The sequence below is a fragment of the Neopsephotus bourkii genome, unplaced genomic scaffold, assembly GCF_033783945.1.
Source record: "Neopsephotus bourkii isolate Nb327-2 ecotype Australia unplaced genomic scaffold, CSIRO-AGI_Nbou_v1 NB_1258, whole genome shotgun sequence".
Taxonomy (NCBI): Eukaryota; Metazoa; Chordata; class Aves; order Psittaciformes; family Psittacidae; genus Neopsephotus; species Neopsephotus bourkii.
This window is the reverse complement of record NW_026901743.1, coordinates 143,896-162,258: the sequence shown is the minus strand read 5'-3', so window position 1 is coordinate 162,258 and position 18,363 is coordinate 143,896. Positions and strand designations below refer to the sequence as shown.

At 46.3% G+C, this 18,363-nt stretch overlaps 1 protein-coding gene across 4 annotated transcripts in view; it reads left to right on the top strand.

Moving 5' to 3' along the window:
• Positions 1-8,640: 8,640 nt before the first annotated feature.
• Positions 8,641-18,363, top strand: part of FSD1L (fibronectin type III and SPRY domain containing 1 like) — a 33,610-nt gene continuing 23,887 nt past the window's right edge. For 3 of the 4 annotated variants that reach the window (XM_061364952.1, XM_061364951.1, XM_061364950.1), the window contains exons 1-3: positions 8,641-8,765; positions 17,145-17,240; positions 18,206-18,337. In XM_061364952.1, coding sequence (XP_061220936.1) covers positions 8,751-8,765; positions 17,145-17,240; positions 18,206-18,337 — 243 coding nt within the window. In that variant the 5' untranslated portion in view covers positions 8,641-8,750. The remainder of the gene's footprint in view (positions 8,766-17,144; positions 17,241-18,205; positions 18,338-18,363) is intronic. The other variant, XM_061364953.1, reaches the window with a different exon arrangement.

Sequence of the window (18,363 nt, the reverse complement as noted above, 5' to 3'; positions counted from 1 at the left end):
ACCCTTGCTCCTGCAATTTTGGACAATGGTGCTCATCTTTCTCTTGCTCTCTCTGCCCTTCATCCAGCTAGAAATCAAATTTGCCTCTCTCACAGTTTAAATACCCCTTGGGGAAAGAAAATGGAAGTTGTTTCCATTCTGCAACTCTGGCTTGCCCCTATAACTTCAGTGGAGGTAGGCAAATAGACAACAGCTTCAAATCTCTGCCCTGCCTTTTACTGGATCAGTTGATGACGATGCAGTTCTGATGCTATTTTAAGCTTTAATGTGCTCACTTCATTGCTAAATTCTGGCAACAGAGAACACAGATGTGTTGCTGCCTCATTGAACGTCCAAGCTATGGTTCCTGTATCCATGGAGGGCGGTTATATTGTGTTGTGCTTGGTAAGCAGGGGTCCCACTATACAAAATGTTACGGATGCAATTTTAATTGCACTTAGCTCTGCCCCTCCTTAACTGCACTACAAGCAGAGTGAATAGAAATGAACTTTCAAATGCTTTTAAACATCTCACCCTAAAATTACTTGAACAAGGACCCAACAGCTTTTTGTGTGGTGATCTGCAACTTCATTCTTTAAATAGCATTTAAGTGAAAATTATAGATGCCGGATCCCTCATTGGCACAGCACTCTGTGCATGGCAACACAACCATAAATACAAGCAGCAACCTGTTTAGATTTCACTCAGAGGAAGAGCCTAGACTCAGTTCTAGACAATCCTAAAGCTCTGTTTTAGGGAGCATTTTGCCTTAGGTCCACTTATAATTTAAACACTAAGATTTATCTGAAGTGCTCCCTTTGAGAAGACAGAGGAAGTCAGGCACTGCACTGCAGCTCCAGTTCAGGTGACACGGGGAGACGGATGTTCATTCACAGTGTTTCACTGCACTTTTCAACCCAAGAGCACCTGAAGTGACTAGTGTTTTTGGTACCTGGCACTTTTTGTTCAACCTTCCGTCAGTCAGTGACATTAGCAGAGCACAGTGCCACTTGTTGCTGTTCACCTCTCCTCCGAGAGACCACAGTGGCGGCTGGCTGACTCCTCTGGTTGGGCACACAGACCAACACACACGCAAGCTCTTCTAGTGACAGGAGACCTGAAGCGCTCTCATGGTGTCCTATTCTGCCTTCTGTCACCCTCTGGTGTGTGCTGGTAGGCGCCTGCAGGAGCAGGGACTGAGGGGGCCTGAATGGGACAGGGAGCACAGGATGCTGCTGTACACAGATCTGCGGGTGCTTGTGGGGATGTGGCACAAGCCCTGAATAATGCAGGCCACTGCAAAGTCAGCAGAAGTGCTTGAAAAATCCTATCCCACATCCCTCTGCCTTGTCTTTGCTCTTCAAATCTTCTGTGAAGTTCTTCAGATGTCCTCAATCACTGCAGTAAACTATTTTCCTGAGCAGAACTGCAGCCGCTTCAGAAGAGGACATGCCTCCAGAATCCAGTAAAAATCAGTATTAACTGTAAATGCCGGCCAGTGATCACCAAGCTGCCCATTTGGCCAGCTGGCCAGCAAGTGGCAGGCTTTTCAAGCCATGCATACCGAAATGTCATCAGCATCAGGCAGCTGTTTCTGTGTGTACAATGCATGGCTGTTTTCTCCATCACAGCAGCAGCCTGCTTTCCACTGCAGGTTTCTGGCAACCCTTCTAAAGGAGCACATTGTGCAGCTTCACCCTGGAGCTGCACTGATCTGGGCGGCCATCCCACAGTGCACAGGGAACCAGCGAGCCGCGCTGGGCATAGGGTGTTTCCAGCTGGGTTTCAGCACGGTTCACTCTGCCCCAGAGAGCAGGCGGGCACCGTGGGGAAGAGAAACAGGTCTGCTTGGCTACAGGTTGGAGCTGGGTGCATTGCTTCCTCTGCAGGGATCGCTGGTGGTGGTGGGTTGGAGATGGGTGTCCCTAGGAGGAAGGTGTTGGGGCTGTTCCCAGCTGCACCTCCGGCTTTCAGACCACCCGCAGCCCCCAAAAGCAGGGCCAGGGTTGCTGTCCATGCCACAGCCTCCAGCCCCACTCCGACCAAGCTTCGTGCTCTGTGTGCGCAGGAACTTCCTCCTCTGCAGACCCTTCAGAGCCCACCACCCTGCTCAGCAAACCAGCGGGTACCGGCGGACAGAAGCGACGGCCACGCACCACGGCTGGCGCTACCCCATTCCGGCCAGACGCGGGTCAGACACGGATCCCACCGCCCCCCCTCGTCCCGGCAGACGGGCGAACACACAGTGCCATCAGCTGGGCGATCGCAGCCAGCAGCCTGACACCGCTTCCGGGCCGCTTTGGTGCCGGGGGAATGGGGCTGCAAACAGTCAATCGCATCACCTGCCTCCCGCAGCGGGCAGCACTGCACCAGAACCTGTGCCTGCGCTGGTGAGGACGGCAAACCGGTGTGCAGCACAGGGGCGAGATTAGGAGTCTTGAGCCCATTAAGTGGACAGCGGCTAATCCTCGCCGTGAAGCAGCTCTAGGGAGCCTTGTGTCCTCCATGGCGCGACCTCCCCTCCGCCAGCCCTGACCGGCTGCCTGAAGGCAGGCTAGGCAGCAGCGCGGCGCCTGGCACTAGCAACAGTCTGCCATGGGGACAGAAACCTTTGCCTGCGATTTGCTTTGGGAACCTCTTGCAAGGAAAGCGGAGGATCACGCGGCAAGTTGGAGAAGTGGTATCCTTTAACTGTTAGTGGCCAGGAGAGTGCAGCCGACTGCGCAGCCCAGCGAAGTGCAGCCAGCCTTGAAAACACTGTGAATTATGCTCCCGCCCTCCCGAACTGCAACCCATCCCTCCACTGTCTATACCAGCACATCTCTCCCTCTATCAGGGCTCATACTTCCTCCTCTCCTCTTACCTCCAGCTCTCTCACACTCTACGGAAGAATAAGCAGCATCAGACCCTTTTTCCCAGGTGTGTGTGCTTTAATGCCATGGGACAAACCTCCCTTTTTCTCTGTGTGTTCTACTGCTTCTGTCTCTGCTCATCCCTGGATTCTCTCCTCACTCTGCTTATCTTCTTTCTGCTTCTGGCTGGCTGCAGGGCTTCTCAAAATCTCGTTTTAAAACATAAAGTGACTGCTGGTCTGTGTGGCTCTGTGCCAAGCCTTCGTAGGCAGTGGCTAACAAAATGTACTGACTCACTGCTTTTCAACATGGGTCAAAGCTTATTCCAGTAGGCGTTTCAGCATGAGAAGAGCAACTTCAGAAACTGACAAAATGATATGATTTCAAGAACTCAGCCTTCATCTTCATGCATGGGTGACCCCTGAGCAATATACTTTGCTTTGCTTTCACATAATGGGCCTTTCATTTCTTTCTGTCTGCTCTTCCTTGGCTCTGCTTTATTTAAATGGTATATATGGGTCTATATTACATATATATATGTATATACATATATATATATATATCCTGTTCACAGCGAGGCAGGGTCCCAGAGATGGCACAAGCTTTGTGCCGTGCTGAGGCACTGATGTGGTACCAGACAGCTGGTATGAGAACAAGACAATGGCCTGACAACAACGGAACTGATTTTACTAGGCTTGGATGCTCCCTTTTGTTACTCCCACAGGGCATGTTTTTAATGGAAGGCTGGTTTCCTGTGATGGAAGATGGCTATTTTCTTTCAGTGCTAGTTATCACGAGGTCTATGACAACCTGTGGCACTGAAGGGGTATTTTCTGTAGCCTTTAGTGTACTTCATGTGCAAAACCCACCTCTGTTCAATTTCCTCTGCAGCCACATGCAGTGTTTATTATCACCCTACTGGTTTGAACAAGACTGTGACCCAGGGTACAGCTGCAGGTGTCATTGTGGTACTTCTGGCACCACAGCATGGGCTGGGAGCCAGGGGGTTTAGAAGCCTGTCCCAAGGGAAATACACTCTTAGAAACAGGCAGAGGAGCTGACTTAAAGTATGGGTATGCAATGGTTTGTGACATACATTGAAGGATCACACATGGTGGCAATATCAAGAGTATGGAACTTACAGGTATGGGAGTAAGAAGTGGTAGAGAAAATAAATACGAAATTTAACAGTAAAAGGCACTCTGGAGAAGAACACAAGGTGTCTGATTAGATTAGGTATCATTTTCTCTTGTGTCTTCAGAGATTTTTTGCAAGCAAGTTTTGGGACATGTAGAGTTAATACATTTTGTATGAACCTGTGGAGCACCAGGAGCTTGTGTGAGCCCTAAGTTAAACTATGTCATTGTTTAACCCCAGCTGGCAACTGAGTACCATGTAGCTACTTGTTAACCATCTCCCCCCAGTGGGATGGGGAGGAGAATCATAAGAAGGTGAAATCCATGGGTTCAGATAAGGACATTTTAATAATTAAAATAAGGTATAACACTACTAACTATAATGGAAAGGGAAATAGAGAGATAGAGATAAAACAAACAAAAAAATCCCCCAATAAACACAAGTGATGCACAATGCCATTGCTCAGCACCCGTGACCAATACCCAGCCCAACCCGAGCCGCGATCTGTGCCTTCCAGGTCACTTCCCCCAGTTTATATACTGGGCATGACGTGCTGTGGTATGAAATACCTCTTTGGATAGTTTGGCTCAGGTGTCCTGTCTCTGCTTCCTCCTTTTCCTGTGCCCCTCCTCAACTGGCAGAGAATAAGAGACTGAAAAGTCCTTGATCAGGGCAACACTGTTCAGCAACAACTAAAAACATTGGTGCGTTACCAGCCCTGTTCTCACACTAAATTCAAACCACAGCACTGCACCCGCTACTGGGAAGAAAATATAGGTGTTCTGGAAGAGGTTGTGGTTCAGTGGCATGCTAGCAATTCTCCCATTGTAAGCTACTGGGCTCAGAACCCAGCACCCCTCCCCCCCCCCCTTACTGGGGACCCTGTTGTCCATCTGTCACCTTTCCAGCTAACTGTGCTTACAGAAGTCAGGTTTCTACATGGGAAACCAGCAAATTCTCTGAATCCATGCCCTGTGGCTGAACAAGGAGATGCTCTATGGTGCATTTCTTCTTCCTTTTGTTATTTTCCCTCCCCGACAGAAATATCGAAGACTGCATGGAGAACAGGAGAGGGAGCCAGCACAGGCACCAGGTACTCCTGCTACCTGGTGCAGGATGTGTCCATGTGCCCAAGCTTCTCTGTAACACTGATGATGTCAAGTTAGATATGGGATGAGAAGGACTTCACCCTGCCTATCCTAATTTATGGCATACAAGTGGTGATGGTTTTTTTTTTTACCAATCACACCTCCCTCCCTGCAATTCAGTGCCATGAAAAGACAGATTCACCACTGACTTATAGTGCTTTAAATTAAGAAAATAGTATTTTAAAACTTAAAAACCTCATTTGGCACCTTATTTACACTGGCATGAAATTATTATTAAGTTAGGAGCGATTAATTTTTTTTGTTTTATTCCAGTATCTGGGGGAATTTTGTGGTGTTTGGTGGTTTTGTTTGATTTTTTTGTTTATTTGTTTTGGTTTTGTTGGGTTTTTATTTAATGCCTTAGTGTGCATAAAACCAGCAATGCAGTAGATTTTAATGTTAATTCCAGGTGAGGAGAAATCAGTTATTCAAGTCTCAGAACACATTTTACTCTCCTCCCTTTTTAATTGGAAAACTGCTAATAAAATTCATCAAAAATCAAAGCTCTACTGTTTTTACAGTACTGTGTCTGAAACACACAGGTCTTACCTCTAAGCAATGTTTGTGTGTACATTTTAACCCTATGGATGCAGTGCCTGTTGAAACAATAAAGCAGATTTGATAGTCACAGCTTTCTCTGCATGCATGTAAATAAAATCTCACTGTGTTTTCTTCAGTACAGTGATTCAAAGAACAGTGGGAAAGCCTGTTTTCCTCTGTCAACTGTACTCTGTTCTTGATGTGGAACAGAACACTCTGAGAGAGGCACACCCCTACCAATTTGGAATACCAGGGGGCGTTTTCATCCAAATTTCTCAGTTCAGTGCTTTAACTGAAAGTTCAGAAGTTGTTAGTGGGGAGAAGGAAATTGCACAGTTCTTATTTCCTTGAGTCATGATGGAAACTCTGAAGTAATTACATTTAATATAAGGAGCCATCACCGGACTGACTTCTGAGGCTTTGGTGTTCATAAAGGTAATGAAGCGATAATCAAGCACTGAATGAGCAGCACTGTCACGATCTCTCAGCCCATCCACAGTGACTCCCAGGAAGCTCTGAGCATGGCCCATGAAGACCCTGCTATCCAGCCCTGGTATTTACAGGTAACTTGCTGAAAAGAAACCCAGGAAATCATTATTGTCCTTAGATTGTTTAGGCAGACCACGACTCATACACCGATGCATCCAGGCTTCTCTGCTGCTGCACCAGTCTTCCTCTTACTGGCTGTGCTCGTGGTTTCTGACTCTTGATGTTTGTAGCAGTCACCACAGGCTCCAGCCCTTCTCAAAGGCAGCACAAAGCAAATGTCCTGTGTTATAAAAGCCATTGATGGCCATCTTCCTACTTCGTTATTTTGCTAGCTTGGTTTCTCGGGCAGAATTTTAGTATCAGTTTTAACTCCTTCCAAGCCACCTTCCATACAGAAATGCACCAACCTGCTGCCTCCTCCTCACACAATACATAGATGTATCTGGCACTGCAAATAAATGTAAGTACTGCCACCCAACTATTGTTTGAAGAAAATACAAAAAAAAAGGCATAATCTTAGAGCTGGAAGAAAACTGTTTATATTGTAATTCTCATGAGGTTCAAGATCGCAAGTCCTCCTAGGAGGTGGGCAGGTAAGGCTAAATCTTGCTTTATTGCTCCAGATTTTAAACTGTAAGGAAGCAGTGTGCTTGGTGCCAGAAGAAAGTTGCTCTGGGGCAAACTTGTTCCTTAAATTTCTAACCTCTGTTTTAAAGACAAATTTGGTAAATTCATGTGCCTAATGTGCAGAGGCAGATTAAATCCAACCTCCACTTGTATCATTCTGTGAATACCCAAGCTGGTCCATTCTTGTTTTAGGGAGCTCAAGTATTTCTTCCTCCTCCAACTTCTTACAATTTTTTTCCTTTGAATCTTCTTACTGTGATACCTTTTTCTATCCTAACATAGGCTAACAGCCTTAACTTGGAAGATACTCTCTGTCCCCTCTAGCAACCTGCCAGCAGCGCTTCTGCTCATGTTAGCTTAGTGACCATCTGCTTGCCAGGCTCCCCTCCTAATACGGTTTTTGTTCAGGACCCAGGTTCCGGGGGGCTACCAAGCATCTGCACATGTTCCTGCCATGTTTCTTGATTTCCCGGTGTATAAAGCAGTAATATGTCATTACAGCCTCTGTTAGGACCAATTCTAGTAATCTGAAGTGTTTCTCCTCACTAGGCATTCCTGTTTTAAAACTCTCTCATCATGCAAAATAAAGAACATTTTCTCTAGAACAACTCTAGAGAACATCTTTTTAGTAGATACTTTGTTGCTCAATGTACGTTCACAAGAGTGCTGAAAAGAGCCCTTAAAACCATGGAATAAGTTCCTGATGGTGACCCTTCCCCTGCATTTGCAGTTTGGAAATGAGAAAGCATACAGGAAGATGTATGGTTGAATCCTTCCACATAATCCATACCCAGAATTAAGAAGTGGGCCCACGACTTCAGAAATCAACATAGGCACCTAACCAAACACACTGTAATGGGTCTCAGAGACAAAGGTGAGCCTCCCTGAGACTGGTGTTATTGGCTCCCTGGTGTCTGACCACAGGCACTACTTCTGACCCAGATGCCAACTTCTCTCCCTGGCCAAGACATTAAAAATCCTTTCGAGTTTAGCAGGTTGTTGCTGAACTGTTTGTGGAAAATGGCATTGATGCCTCTTATATTTAATTCATGGAATTACGGTCATGGTAAGTCTGCAGTCTCCTAAGAAGTTGTGTTTAGAGATACAGGCACTAAGTTCATTTTAAGAGCTATAGCTGTCGTCTTGAAAAGCTATAGCACTTTTTTTTTACCCTCTGGAAGATATGATAAACAAATTCTGTTCTGAAAGGATGTCATCACTAAGAAGAGGAAACCACTCCCCAGCTTTGACACCCCTTGCTGCCAGTCTGGTGTGAAACAGAAAGGATGTATATGAAACCAGGAAGGATGGCTAGATGGGTTGCTATGGAGCAGTCCCAGTTATCATTTGGTCCTATAGCTTTTCTGTTTACCACCACCAGCCATGTCTCCCAGCAGCTGCAGGCTGCTGAATTCTATAGCAGTAGCCATGCCCTGTGCTTCTGTCCTGGTTTCAGCTGGGGTAGTGTTAATTTTCTTCCCAGTAGCCGGTGCAGTGCTGTGTTTTAGCTTTGGTGTGAGAACAATGCCAATAACACACTGGTATTTTACATGTTGCTCAGTAACACTTTAATAAAGGACAGACGCGGCGGGTCCCGTCTCACGCACGAAGGGACTGCCGTAGCCACCCGCAAGCCCGGCCCGGATGCGACTCTCCCACTCCTCGCCCCTCCAACCGGTGCCGGGACTCGAACCCGCAGAACCCCCAATCCCACCCGCACCCTGTCCCCTGGAGGGGGCAGTGAGCCCGGACTGCGCGTGCCCAGAGGCCCCTCCCCGGCCGGGGAGGCGAGGCGCACGTGCCGCCGGCGTGCGCGGAGGCAGGGGCGGGGCGGGGCGGAGGGCGCCGGGCAGAGAGCGCGTGCGCAGGGGGCGGGGTCGGGCCGCGCGCGCGCGTATGCCGCTGCGGGGCGCGACGTGTCCCGGGTTCAGCTCCCTGCGGGCGGTCCTGGCGGCAGCCTGCTCTTCCCGTCGGCACCATGGACGAGCAGAGGGTGAGTGCCGGCGGCAGCCGGGACCGGAAAGGAAAGTGCGCCTGCACTCCCTTAGCCAGCTGTGCCGCCGGGCTGCGGCTGCGGCGGCAGGAAGGGCCTTTCCCCGCGGCGTCGGCGTTGCCCCGGCGCTCGGCCTGGCCGCCTGAAGGGAAGGGCCGCGGCCGAGCTGCGGGAGGGCGGCAGAGCCGGTAGGGCGCTTCCCCCGTCCCGAGCTGGAGACTCCTGCGAGTGGCCGGGGAGGAGCTTCCCCGCGGGCGCTGGCTGCGGGCGCTGCGGCTGTTGTACTACAATGAGACGCGGTTCTGCTGTAGAGCTCTTTCACGCTGTGCATTCCTGTCATAAGTAATTATGAGTGTACTTAGGCCGCTCTGTTTCCCGCTGATGGCATTCTGTGTGGAAGGGAACTAATTAATAAAAGCGTTTTGTAGTTGGTTTCTTGGGTTTTTTTTTCCCTGTGGCTGCTGCCTTGTAATTTTCTCTTTCCATAAGTTGCCATCTGCCCCTTCAGGGAGATCACTGAGGAGCAGGGATGTGCCTGGCAGAGGACTGGACTTTCTAAACATGATACTCTGTCAGAAAGAGTTCTGACTCAGCCTTTTGGCTTTCAGTGCAGAAGGGCTTCTGTTCCTGCCTCGGTGTTTTTGTTATCTTGGCAACTGGTTTGTGTGTAGGGTCTGGGTAACTAATGGCTTGAAATTTACAGATCACAGATGTTTGCTACTTTGGTTAAGTGTTTGTGTGCTGCCACTTGAAACTTAACTACACTTTGGAACGTGAGATGTGAAATGCCAAAAAAAGTGTGCTCCTGGTAGGTACTATTTGAGTCTGCCTGCCCCTGCCTGTTTTATGTGAGATTAGTCTCTGCTGAGAAGGAGTAAATAAGGGCTGCATCTGTTGTGGGTGCTCCAAGTTGATGTGCCCGAGTGGCGTCATTGTTATTTGAATTTCAGTGCTGCTCGGAGGTTCTTAATACAGTACTAAATTTGCAGTTGATCTTTTATTTTACAGTTCTTTGTTAATTTGCTGTTGTCAGCTGTATTGTCTTAGTTATGTCTTCAAACTCTGGCAACCTCGATGTGTGGACAAGTGCAGAAGATTAAATTAATAGCAGTTAAGTAAATTTGAAATTCAGTCTGCATGTGAAGGTTAGTACGACACAGGATTTTGTCCTAAGCCTGCAGAAATGCTTAACTCTGTCCTGCATCCAGTTGTGTTGTAAGACTTCAGTATGATCTTGAGCAAGTTTGTAACTTGCTTCTTAAACAGAACTGATGTAAACTGTTTAGTTTATCAAAGTTTACTCAACTTTTATGAGGTGCCCATCTGCTTCAGCATATGCTATGTGATGTTAGTTACTAGCTACTCAGGGGGTATATTGTCTAATTTTCTACTCTTGGCAAGATTACAAGCCACCACATGTTAGCTTGTAATAAAGGGCTTCCTGTCCTTTTTCATGTCATTTCATGTTCTTCATCCCTTGCGCATCAACTCCGTTGCTTTACAAATGCCAGGCATGTTTTTTTTTCTCCCAAGAATGTATTAGATTCAGAGTGAGAATAGGATATAAAAGTGAAAAGCAGCATGAAGCTCATTGATAGCACCAAAAATCACTTCTGTGATAAACATGCCATAATGTTTTAAAAGTTAATTTGAAACTGACCTCATCTGACACATGCTAGCTAGAGTGAATTAGATTAAAATTAGATTTAATAGGATTCTGTGAAATACTACATCCCTCAGTGGGCAATAGACATAAATTTCATTCAGTGTAGAAATACCAAGAAGCTTTGCAGAGCATGGTGCTGTTGTAATCCTTTTGTGAAGTAACTTAGAATGCATGCATCAGCTGCTGCTTATGCTTGTAAATTTTCTAGCACCCTTTTCATTATATGTAATTGTAGTGACTTTTCAGAAATTCCTGTTACAGGAGGAAATAGCAACTGTGCAGTGTGCTGAATTTGGCACGTGTGTCTGTTACATATTGATGAGTAGAAAATTCCATTAGTAAATTCCATTACTGTATATTAGTGATTCCTAACAGCTGACTTTATGTGCATTGCTGTTTAAGAAAAAGATCTGTCTACTGCTGGTGGATATTTTTAGGCCTTTACATCTTCATTTGTAGGCAGTGTCCAAACTTGTTTGAGTTTGACACAACCTGGTAAAATTCTTGTTCAGAGAAATTGGTAGCTTACCTTGAAAGAGCTGTACTGATCTGCTTGGTCAGTTGACTTAAATTTTAGATGTAGTGGAGAGCGTTGTTTGATGGCCATTTTTCAGTTGATGCTGTGTATTTCACTGTGCAAAGGCTTTCTAAGCATTCCTCCCATGTAGATCTTTTCCTTTTATCATATGAAGCCTCCAAACATAGTTCAGTAGTACTATGTACAAGAAGACCAACTTTGTTTTTCCATGTGGTGTAACTGAGTAAGCCCTAAAATCCCGTCTGAAAGAGGATTGGGAGTTTTCTTGTTCATCCAAATTGACAGTTATGTTTATAGGATCCAAGGCTTAACTGCAGGCTGTCTGACATGGCAAAACAATTGCCTCTGGTCAGTAATGAATGCAGAAGCAGCTTGGATGGACAACGCTGTTTCATCTGCCATTCTGATCTGAGCAGAATTGTCCTTAAATATGTTCTGTTTAACCAGACAATGGGTGGATTCTTTAATGAAGTGATTGAGACCTGCTGTCCTCCTCGTTTCTGAAAGAAGCCAATCTGGTTTTATTTCTTTTCCTCAAAGTCCTAATTTCAGTCATTGCTGTTATAGCCGGGCCATTGTATTTTTACATAACATCATCACAATGTATGTGGTAAAAGCAGTACATTTTCACTTCTGCTGGTGCTCTAACTTTGTGAGCATGGTAGTATGCAAACAGACAGTGGGCTGGAGTACCAATAAACACATCACTGCAGGTTTGAAAACTGCAGAGGAAGGGGTGAGAACAGGTATGGGCATGGCTTAGGACTAGTGTAGAGATTCCTCACATGGGACGTAGTGTCTGGGTTTGCTGTGGATATTGTGGAAGGATAAAATATTTTTCTTGCTTTTCAGGAAAAAAAATGATCTAAGTAGTAAATGTTTATTAAAAAAATGCTTATGGGAGGGACTTCTGAAACAACATCTTGGTGTGGTCTGGCTGTTTTTAAGGTGTGCTTGTTTCTTCCTGTCCAGGGTTTAGCAGTGGCAGTCATTTTTTTTCCTTCTTGGTAGCTGGTGCAGTGCTGTGCTTTGACTTTCGGGCTGGGAACAAAGCTGATAAAAATGATGTTCTGGTTTGGCCAAGGACTTTGTGGGCCTCATGCTCTGCCAGGGAGGAGGGGAAGCCGGGAGGAAGCAGAGACAGGACACCTGACCCAAACTGACCAAAGAGGTATTCCATACCACAGCACGTCATGCCCAGGATGTAACTGGGAGTTAGCCGGAAGGACTAGGTGGACGGCAGGGTTGGAGGAGGTATCGGTCAGTGCTTGGTCAGGCTGGGGGGGGCGAGTTATCGGTCGGCTGGTGATGAGGTGTTGTATTCTCTTCCCTTGTTATTTCCTTTATCATTACTATTATTGGTGGTAGCAGTAGTGATTTGTGTTACACCTTAGTTACTAAACTGTTCTTATCTCAGCCCGTGGGAGTTGCATTTCTTTTTGATTCTCCTCTCTGTTCCCCCAGGAGTAGGGGGAGGGCAAGAAGGGGGGGAGTGGGTAACAAGCTGTCTGGCTGTGGGTTAAACCACGACACTTCCCTATGCCTTAATTTCCTAAATGTTCTCAAATAACAATGTTAAGCTGAGCAACTTGAAATCAGTTTTGTGTATAGAACTTACTATCAACCAGCCAGAACCGAATAACAAAATTCTTGGTCACTCCCTCTCATTGTCTTTTATTTTTACTTGCATACGCTGATGTGTTTTGGACTTACTATACAATTATTCAACTTGATGTAGTTTTAAGTACCAAGCATAATGAAAAATTCTTAGAAAGTGATTGAGTACTCAGCGTAATCGAACTTGATAGTCTTACTTAATTTAAAAATGCACTTTCATGTGCTTAATGTTGTTTTCCTGCTTATGATTCGGAGAAAACTCCAGGACCAAACTTGCCAACAAAGTTTTCAAGCTGACAAGCAGGTATTCTTTATTGCGGCACCAGGAGACACGGGGGATAACTCCTCCTAACATGTGTCCCCGTATTGCTATACAAGCCATCCTTATCTAGTCCCTGTGCATACATACATATCCATGAGGCTACGTATGGATTACATCATTTTTCAGAAAGTTCCCCGCCTGCGTACAGAATTGTGGTGGTGGTCTCTGAGGGTCGTTTACTTCTTCCAGCAATCTTCATCACTTCTGGCAGCCTTTGAAGCACACACGGTAGATGCTTATACCAGCTTCATTGGTTCATTAGCACCAGAGACATAATAATCCTCCTGTCCTCCTACTTATCAGTTGGTTTAACTGTAGCCCATCCTGGACACCTGCCGTTCCCAGATACTCCTTATCCCTGTGTCCTGAGTTTAGCAGTAGCAGTCATTTTTCTCCTTCTTGGTAGCTGGTGCAGTGCTGTGTTTTGACTTCCGGGCTGGGAACAAAGCTGATCAAAATGATGTTTCGGTTTGGCCAAGGACTTTGTGAGCCTCATGCTCTGCCAGGGAGGAGGGGAAGCCGGGAGGAAGCAGAGACAGGACACCGGACCCAAACTGACCAAAGAGGTATTCCATACCACAGCACATCATGCCCAGGAGGTAACTGGAAGAGTGAGCCGGAAGGGCAGAGGGACGGCAGGGTTGGAGGAGGTATCGGTTGGTGCTTGGTTGGGGTGGGGGATGAGTTACTGGTCACCTGGTGATGAGGTGTTGTATTCTCTTCCCTTGTTATTTCCTTTATCATTACTATTAGTGGCGGTAACAGTGGTGATTTGTGTTGTACATTGGTTGCTGGACTGTTCTTATCTCAGCCCGTGGGAGTTGCATTCTTTTGATTCTCCTCCCCATCCCTCTGGGAGCGGGGAAGGGGGAGCAGCCCCTGGGGAGGGGGCGGACGGACATGGTCCTCGATTGCTTCCAGGCCGGCACCACTCACTGGGGGTGAGTGCACAAGCTGTCTGGCTGGGGTTAAACCACAACAGTTCTTTTTGGTGCCCAGCATGGGGCACAAGGGGTTGAGATAACGACAGACCTGACCGGATTAATAGTCACTCGTCACAATGCTGATTTATTGGCTCTCAGAGTTGTTCCTCTTGATCTCACAGCCTCAGAATGTTGTGACTTACTTAGAGCCGGTATTTGCTGTGTTAGTGTTTATCAAGTGTGGGGCTTGGGCTAAGGTTCCTGTCTCACTGTACTTTATAGCAATGACTTGTAATACGGGCGGGCTCCCGCAGCAGAGCGGGACGGACGTGGCCATGGACTGGTCCCTGGCGGTCCGGCTGCTCCTCACCGTCCTGGCCCTCGCCCTCGCCTCCATCTGCATGAGGCCGCGGGGAGCCGAGGGGGAGCGGCCCTGGGAGCCGGCAGCTGCTGAAGCGGCCCGGGAGAGTGGCCCCGGGGACCGAGCGGGAGCGGGGCCGGAGGCCGCAAGGGGACGGCTGCCGGTGGAGGAGGTCGGGGCGGTCGAGGAGCGGAAGGAGGCGGCTGCCGAGCAGCGGGAGAAGGCGGCGGAGGAGCCGAGCCCCGCGGAGGAGCCAAGCCCAGCCCCGCAACGGCCGAGAGCATTCCCTGGAAGCCGCCCGCCAAGCCCCAGGAGGACGCAGGAGACCCCGCAGCATTTCTCAGCAAGGCTGAGGAGGAAGAGATGGACTCAGGGAAAGAGAAGCTGGTGGTGGGAGAGCCGGCAAGCACAGCAGCTACACCAGCCCCAGTGACAAGTACAGCAGCATCGCTTGAGAGTTCTGAAGGTTTTGAATGGCCTTTGGGTATCCTTGGGACCTGCCTGCTGACTGTTATGGGGATCAGCATGTTGGCACACACACAGAGTGTGTTTTACCCACCACCATTTTGTCTGATCTCAAAAGTTAAGCAGAGTCGAGTTTGGGTCTTGTCTGGGGTTAGACGACGATATGGGAGGACCAAGAGGTGGGGAAGGGGGGGCAGCCCCTGGGGAGGGGGTGGACGGACGTGGTCCTCGATTGGTTCCAGGCCGGCACCACTCACTGGGGGTGAGTGCACAAGCTGTCTGGCTGGGGTTAAACCATGACACCCTGTGTCCTGTTCTTCTAGACTGTTTTTCTTAAAATTATGCCAACTATAATGATTTATCTTGTACAAGAATTCTCAGTATGTTCTCTAGATGTACTTAAACTTTTTTTTCTGTGTATCATGCACCTCGGTAATTTTCCATTGCTCCTGTTACAAAGCCATCAAACTTAACACTACTTAAAACTGATTCTAAAGGTTTATATATTCCATTTTGTAATTTCCCCCCGCCCCCCCATCTCACTTAGTATGTATCGTGTAAGCTGAATCTACTGTTTTTTAATAGCTGGAGTAGTACACCTGTCGTGGTTTAAACAAAGTCAGCCATAAATCACACGGTCACCTTTTCACTCCTCCCCTTTTTGCTCTCCCCCTGCTCCTGGAGGGATGGGAAGAAGAATCAAAAGAATGCAACTTCCCCAGGCTGAGATAAGAACAGTTTAGTAACTAAGGTATAACACAAATCACTACTGCTACCACCAATAATAATAATGATAAAGGAAATAACAAGGGAAGAGAATATAACACCTCACCAACCGCCAACGAATAACTCACCCCCCCCAAGCCTGACCAAGCACCGACTGATACCTATTCCAACCCTGCAGTCTCCTAGCCCTTCCAGGTAACCCTCAGTTACATCCTGGGCATGATGTGTTGTGGTATGGAATACCTCTTTGGCTAGTTTGGGTCAGGTGTCCTGTCTGCTGCCTCCTGGATTCCCCTCCTCCCTGGCAGAGCATGAGGCTCAGTAAGTCCTTGGCCAAACCAAACATTTGAGCAGTAACTAAAAACATCGGTGCGATGAGCACTGTTCTCAGGCCGAAAGTCAAAAACACAGCACTTCACCAGCTACTAAGAAGGAGAAAAAATTACTGCTAAACCCAGGACAGTATCCATCCCTTATTCCAGATGCTCAGATCCCACATTTTCAATATACCATCACTCTTACCTCAGTGCATTCTTATCTTAGTGCATGGACCAGTCCCTATAACGCTGCTGAGTCCATCTGGTCCATGATGCCAGGCTCCATCTCTTGTAACAGTCTTTCAGAGCAGGAGAGGCTGTGTGCAGTGTTCACACTTGTGAATAACTTGGGCAGTAGCGTCCATTTCTAAGTCCACCCCTCGATCATGAGTCCATCTCTGTGTTGCATCTCTGCTCTGTTGGTCTGAAGTGCCATGGGCCCACCTGGCTCAAAATAATTCACCGTCCCCCCCCCCCGCCCAACCAAGCACTGACCGATACCTAGTCCAGCCCCGCAGTCCTAGCCCTTCCTGGTAACTCTCAGTTACATCCTGGGCATGATGTGTTGTGGTATGGAATACCTCTTTGGTCAGTTTGGGTCAGGTGTCCTGTCTCTGCTTCCTCCCGGCTTCCTTCCTCCCTGGGAGAGCATGAGGCTCAGAAAGTCCTTGGCCAGACCAAACATTTGAGCAGTAACTAAAAACATCAGTGCTATGAGCACCGTTCCCAGGCCGAAAGTCAAAAACACAGCACTGCACCAGCTACCAAGAAGGAGAAAAAATTACTGCTACTGCTAAACCCAGGACAACACCACAGAAATAACCTTGATTCTCTCAGTTATCAGTAGGCTTTTCTCTTTGAGGTCACTTTTAGGTGGAATATAGAAATTATTCACCGAAATATTTTGCCACTTGTGAAATGACAAAATTTCAAATCAACATTACGGATTTATTTTGTCTATTGAATGAACTGTCAGCTTAGTTATTAAGCACTAACTTCTTTTGACTGTAGGAAATAACTATAGTTTGCCTTCTGGGTTAATTTTTACCAGCTTTTTTCTCTATTGGTTCTGTATTTGATTGCACAAGCATTAGCTTTCTCATCTGGAGAAGCTGTATATGGCAGAGTGTGGTGCCTTTAGGTGGTCTTGTTTAGATTTCTTGGGTGTTGCAGTAAAACATGTGAAATGGTGTATCATAAAATTAGATTCATGGTTTCTCCTAAACTAACAACTGGAGATCTTTAGTTTGGTGGAATGCCGTTTAAACCTTTGTTATTCTTTCTTTTATTGAACAAACTCTTATTCTTAATCCCATCAGAATAAAAGTTGAATTAGCCACAACTAGAATATGTATAATGAATTTCCATCTATGGTGAAATGGTGATGGTTAACAAAATTAGAAGGTTCTTTTACAACTTCTCTCACTTGTTTTTGTAATTCTAGGAAACTCTGCAAAGGATTGTCTCTACCCTAGCAAACAAGAATGATGAAATTCACAACTTTATTGACATCCTGAACTACACAATAAAGAATGTTCAGGTATGTGTGTATGTATATATATAAATATATATTAAGGCTCATGAGTTGTAGTTGAGAGGGGAGCAGCTTTCCAGTTTTATCAGTTTCAAACTGTTTAGGTAGTGTGTAAGGCTATAACAATCAAGTTTAAAATATATATATTCATGTTGGAACCAAATAAAAAAAAATTTTACTTTTTAAGTTTGTCATTAGTAGAAAGGCATGATGGTTTCACTTGTCTTGTGAAAAGGATTTTGTGTGGAATTATAGGATTTTATTTGTGTGGAAGAGAATACAGATTTTGATGCAAAATTTTCAAATCCTGTTATTTGGAAATAGTCTATATCTTTAAATTTCTGGTCTGCTGTGCAGACTGAAAAATGAGACCATGTATATGATACTTGGAGAAAAATCTATTTTCTTTCTCTTCTTAGTAGCTGCAAATTTTGGGCTGAAGTTAGGCCTAATTTTTAGAGCATTTACACTAGAATGAGACTTTGCTTCCTTTAGTCTATCAATAAACTGTAATTCTGTTTTGTGTTTAAAGTTCAGCCAAGTTAACAGCAGAAAAAGAAATCATCCAGCAGGTCTTCAGGATGGCTTCTTGAGTGCAGTTTTTAGAATCAACTGAAACCATTTTAATGTAGAACTATGTAACTACCTCCTTAAAAACCTCTAGCAATCTCTATATATGTATATGAGAGAGGGAAGTCAAGGTCTTTTGGCATGCAACAAAGTTGCCAAGTGTGTGGGTTCTGTGCAAGTTTGAGTGTTGTGAAATTTGCATGGATTTCAGTCTTCGGTGTCCTGATGCAAAGTCTGATTAGTAGGTGTCCATCATTCCTATGTTTTTTACCTCTTGGTAAGGTAGGAAGCAGTGACAAAGTATCCAGTAGCTGTGGCAAAGCATGTGTGAGTTACAGTCTTAAAAGCCTAGCCTGCACTGTTGCCAATACAAATTGAGTCAGTTTCAATTCTCTTCTCAGGTGAACTCTTCTAGTGCAATTAGTGAGTTGGATGAAGAATTTGATCGTCTGTATTCTGTACTGTATGAGATGAGCGGGACTATGGCCAACACTATTCGGCAAGAGGCTGCTCATAAAATTCAGGCTCTACAGGTAACTGTAACTTTATCTGCAAATAT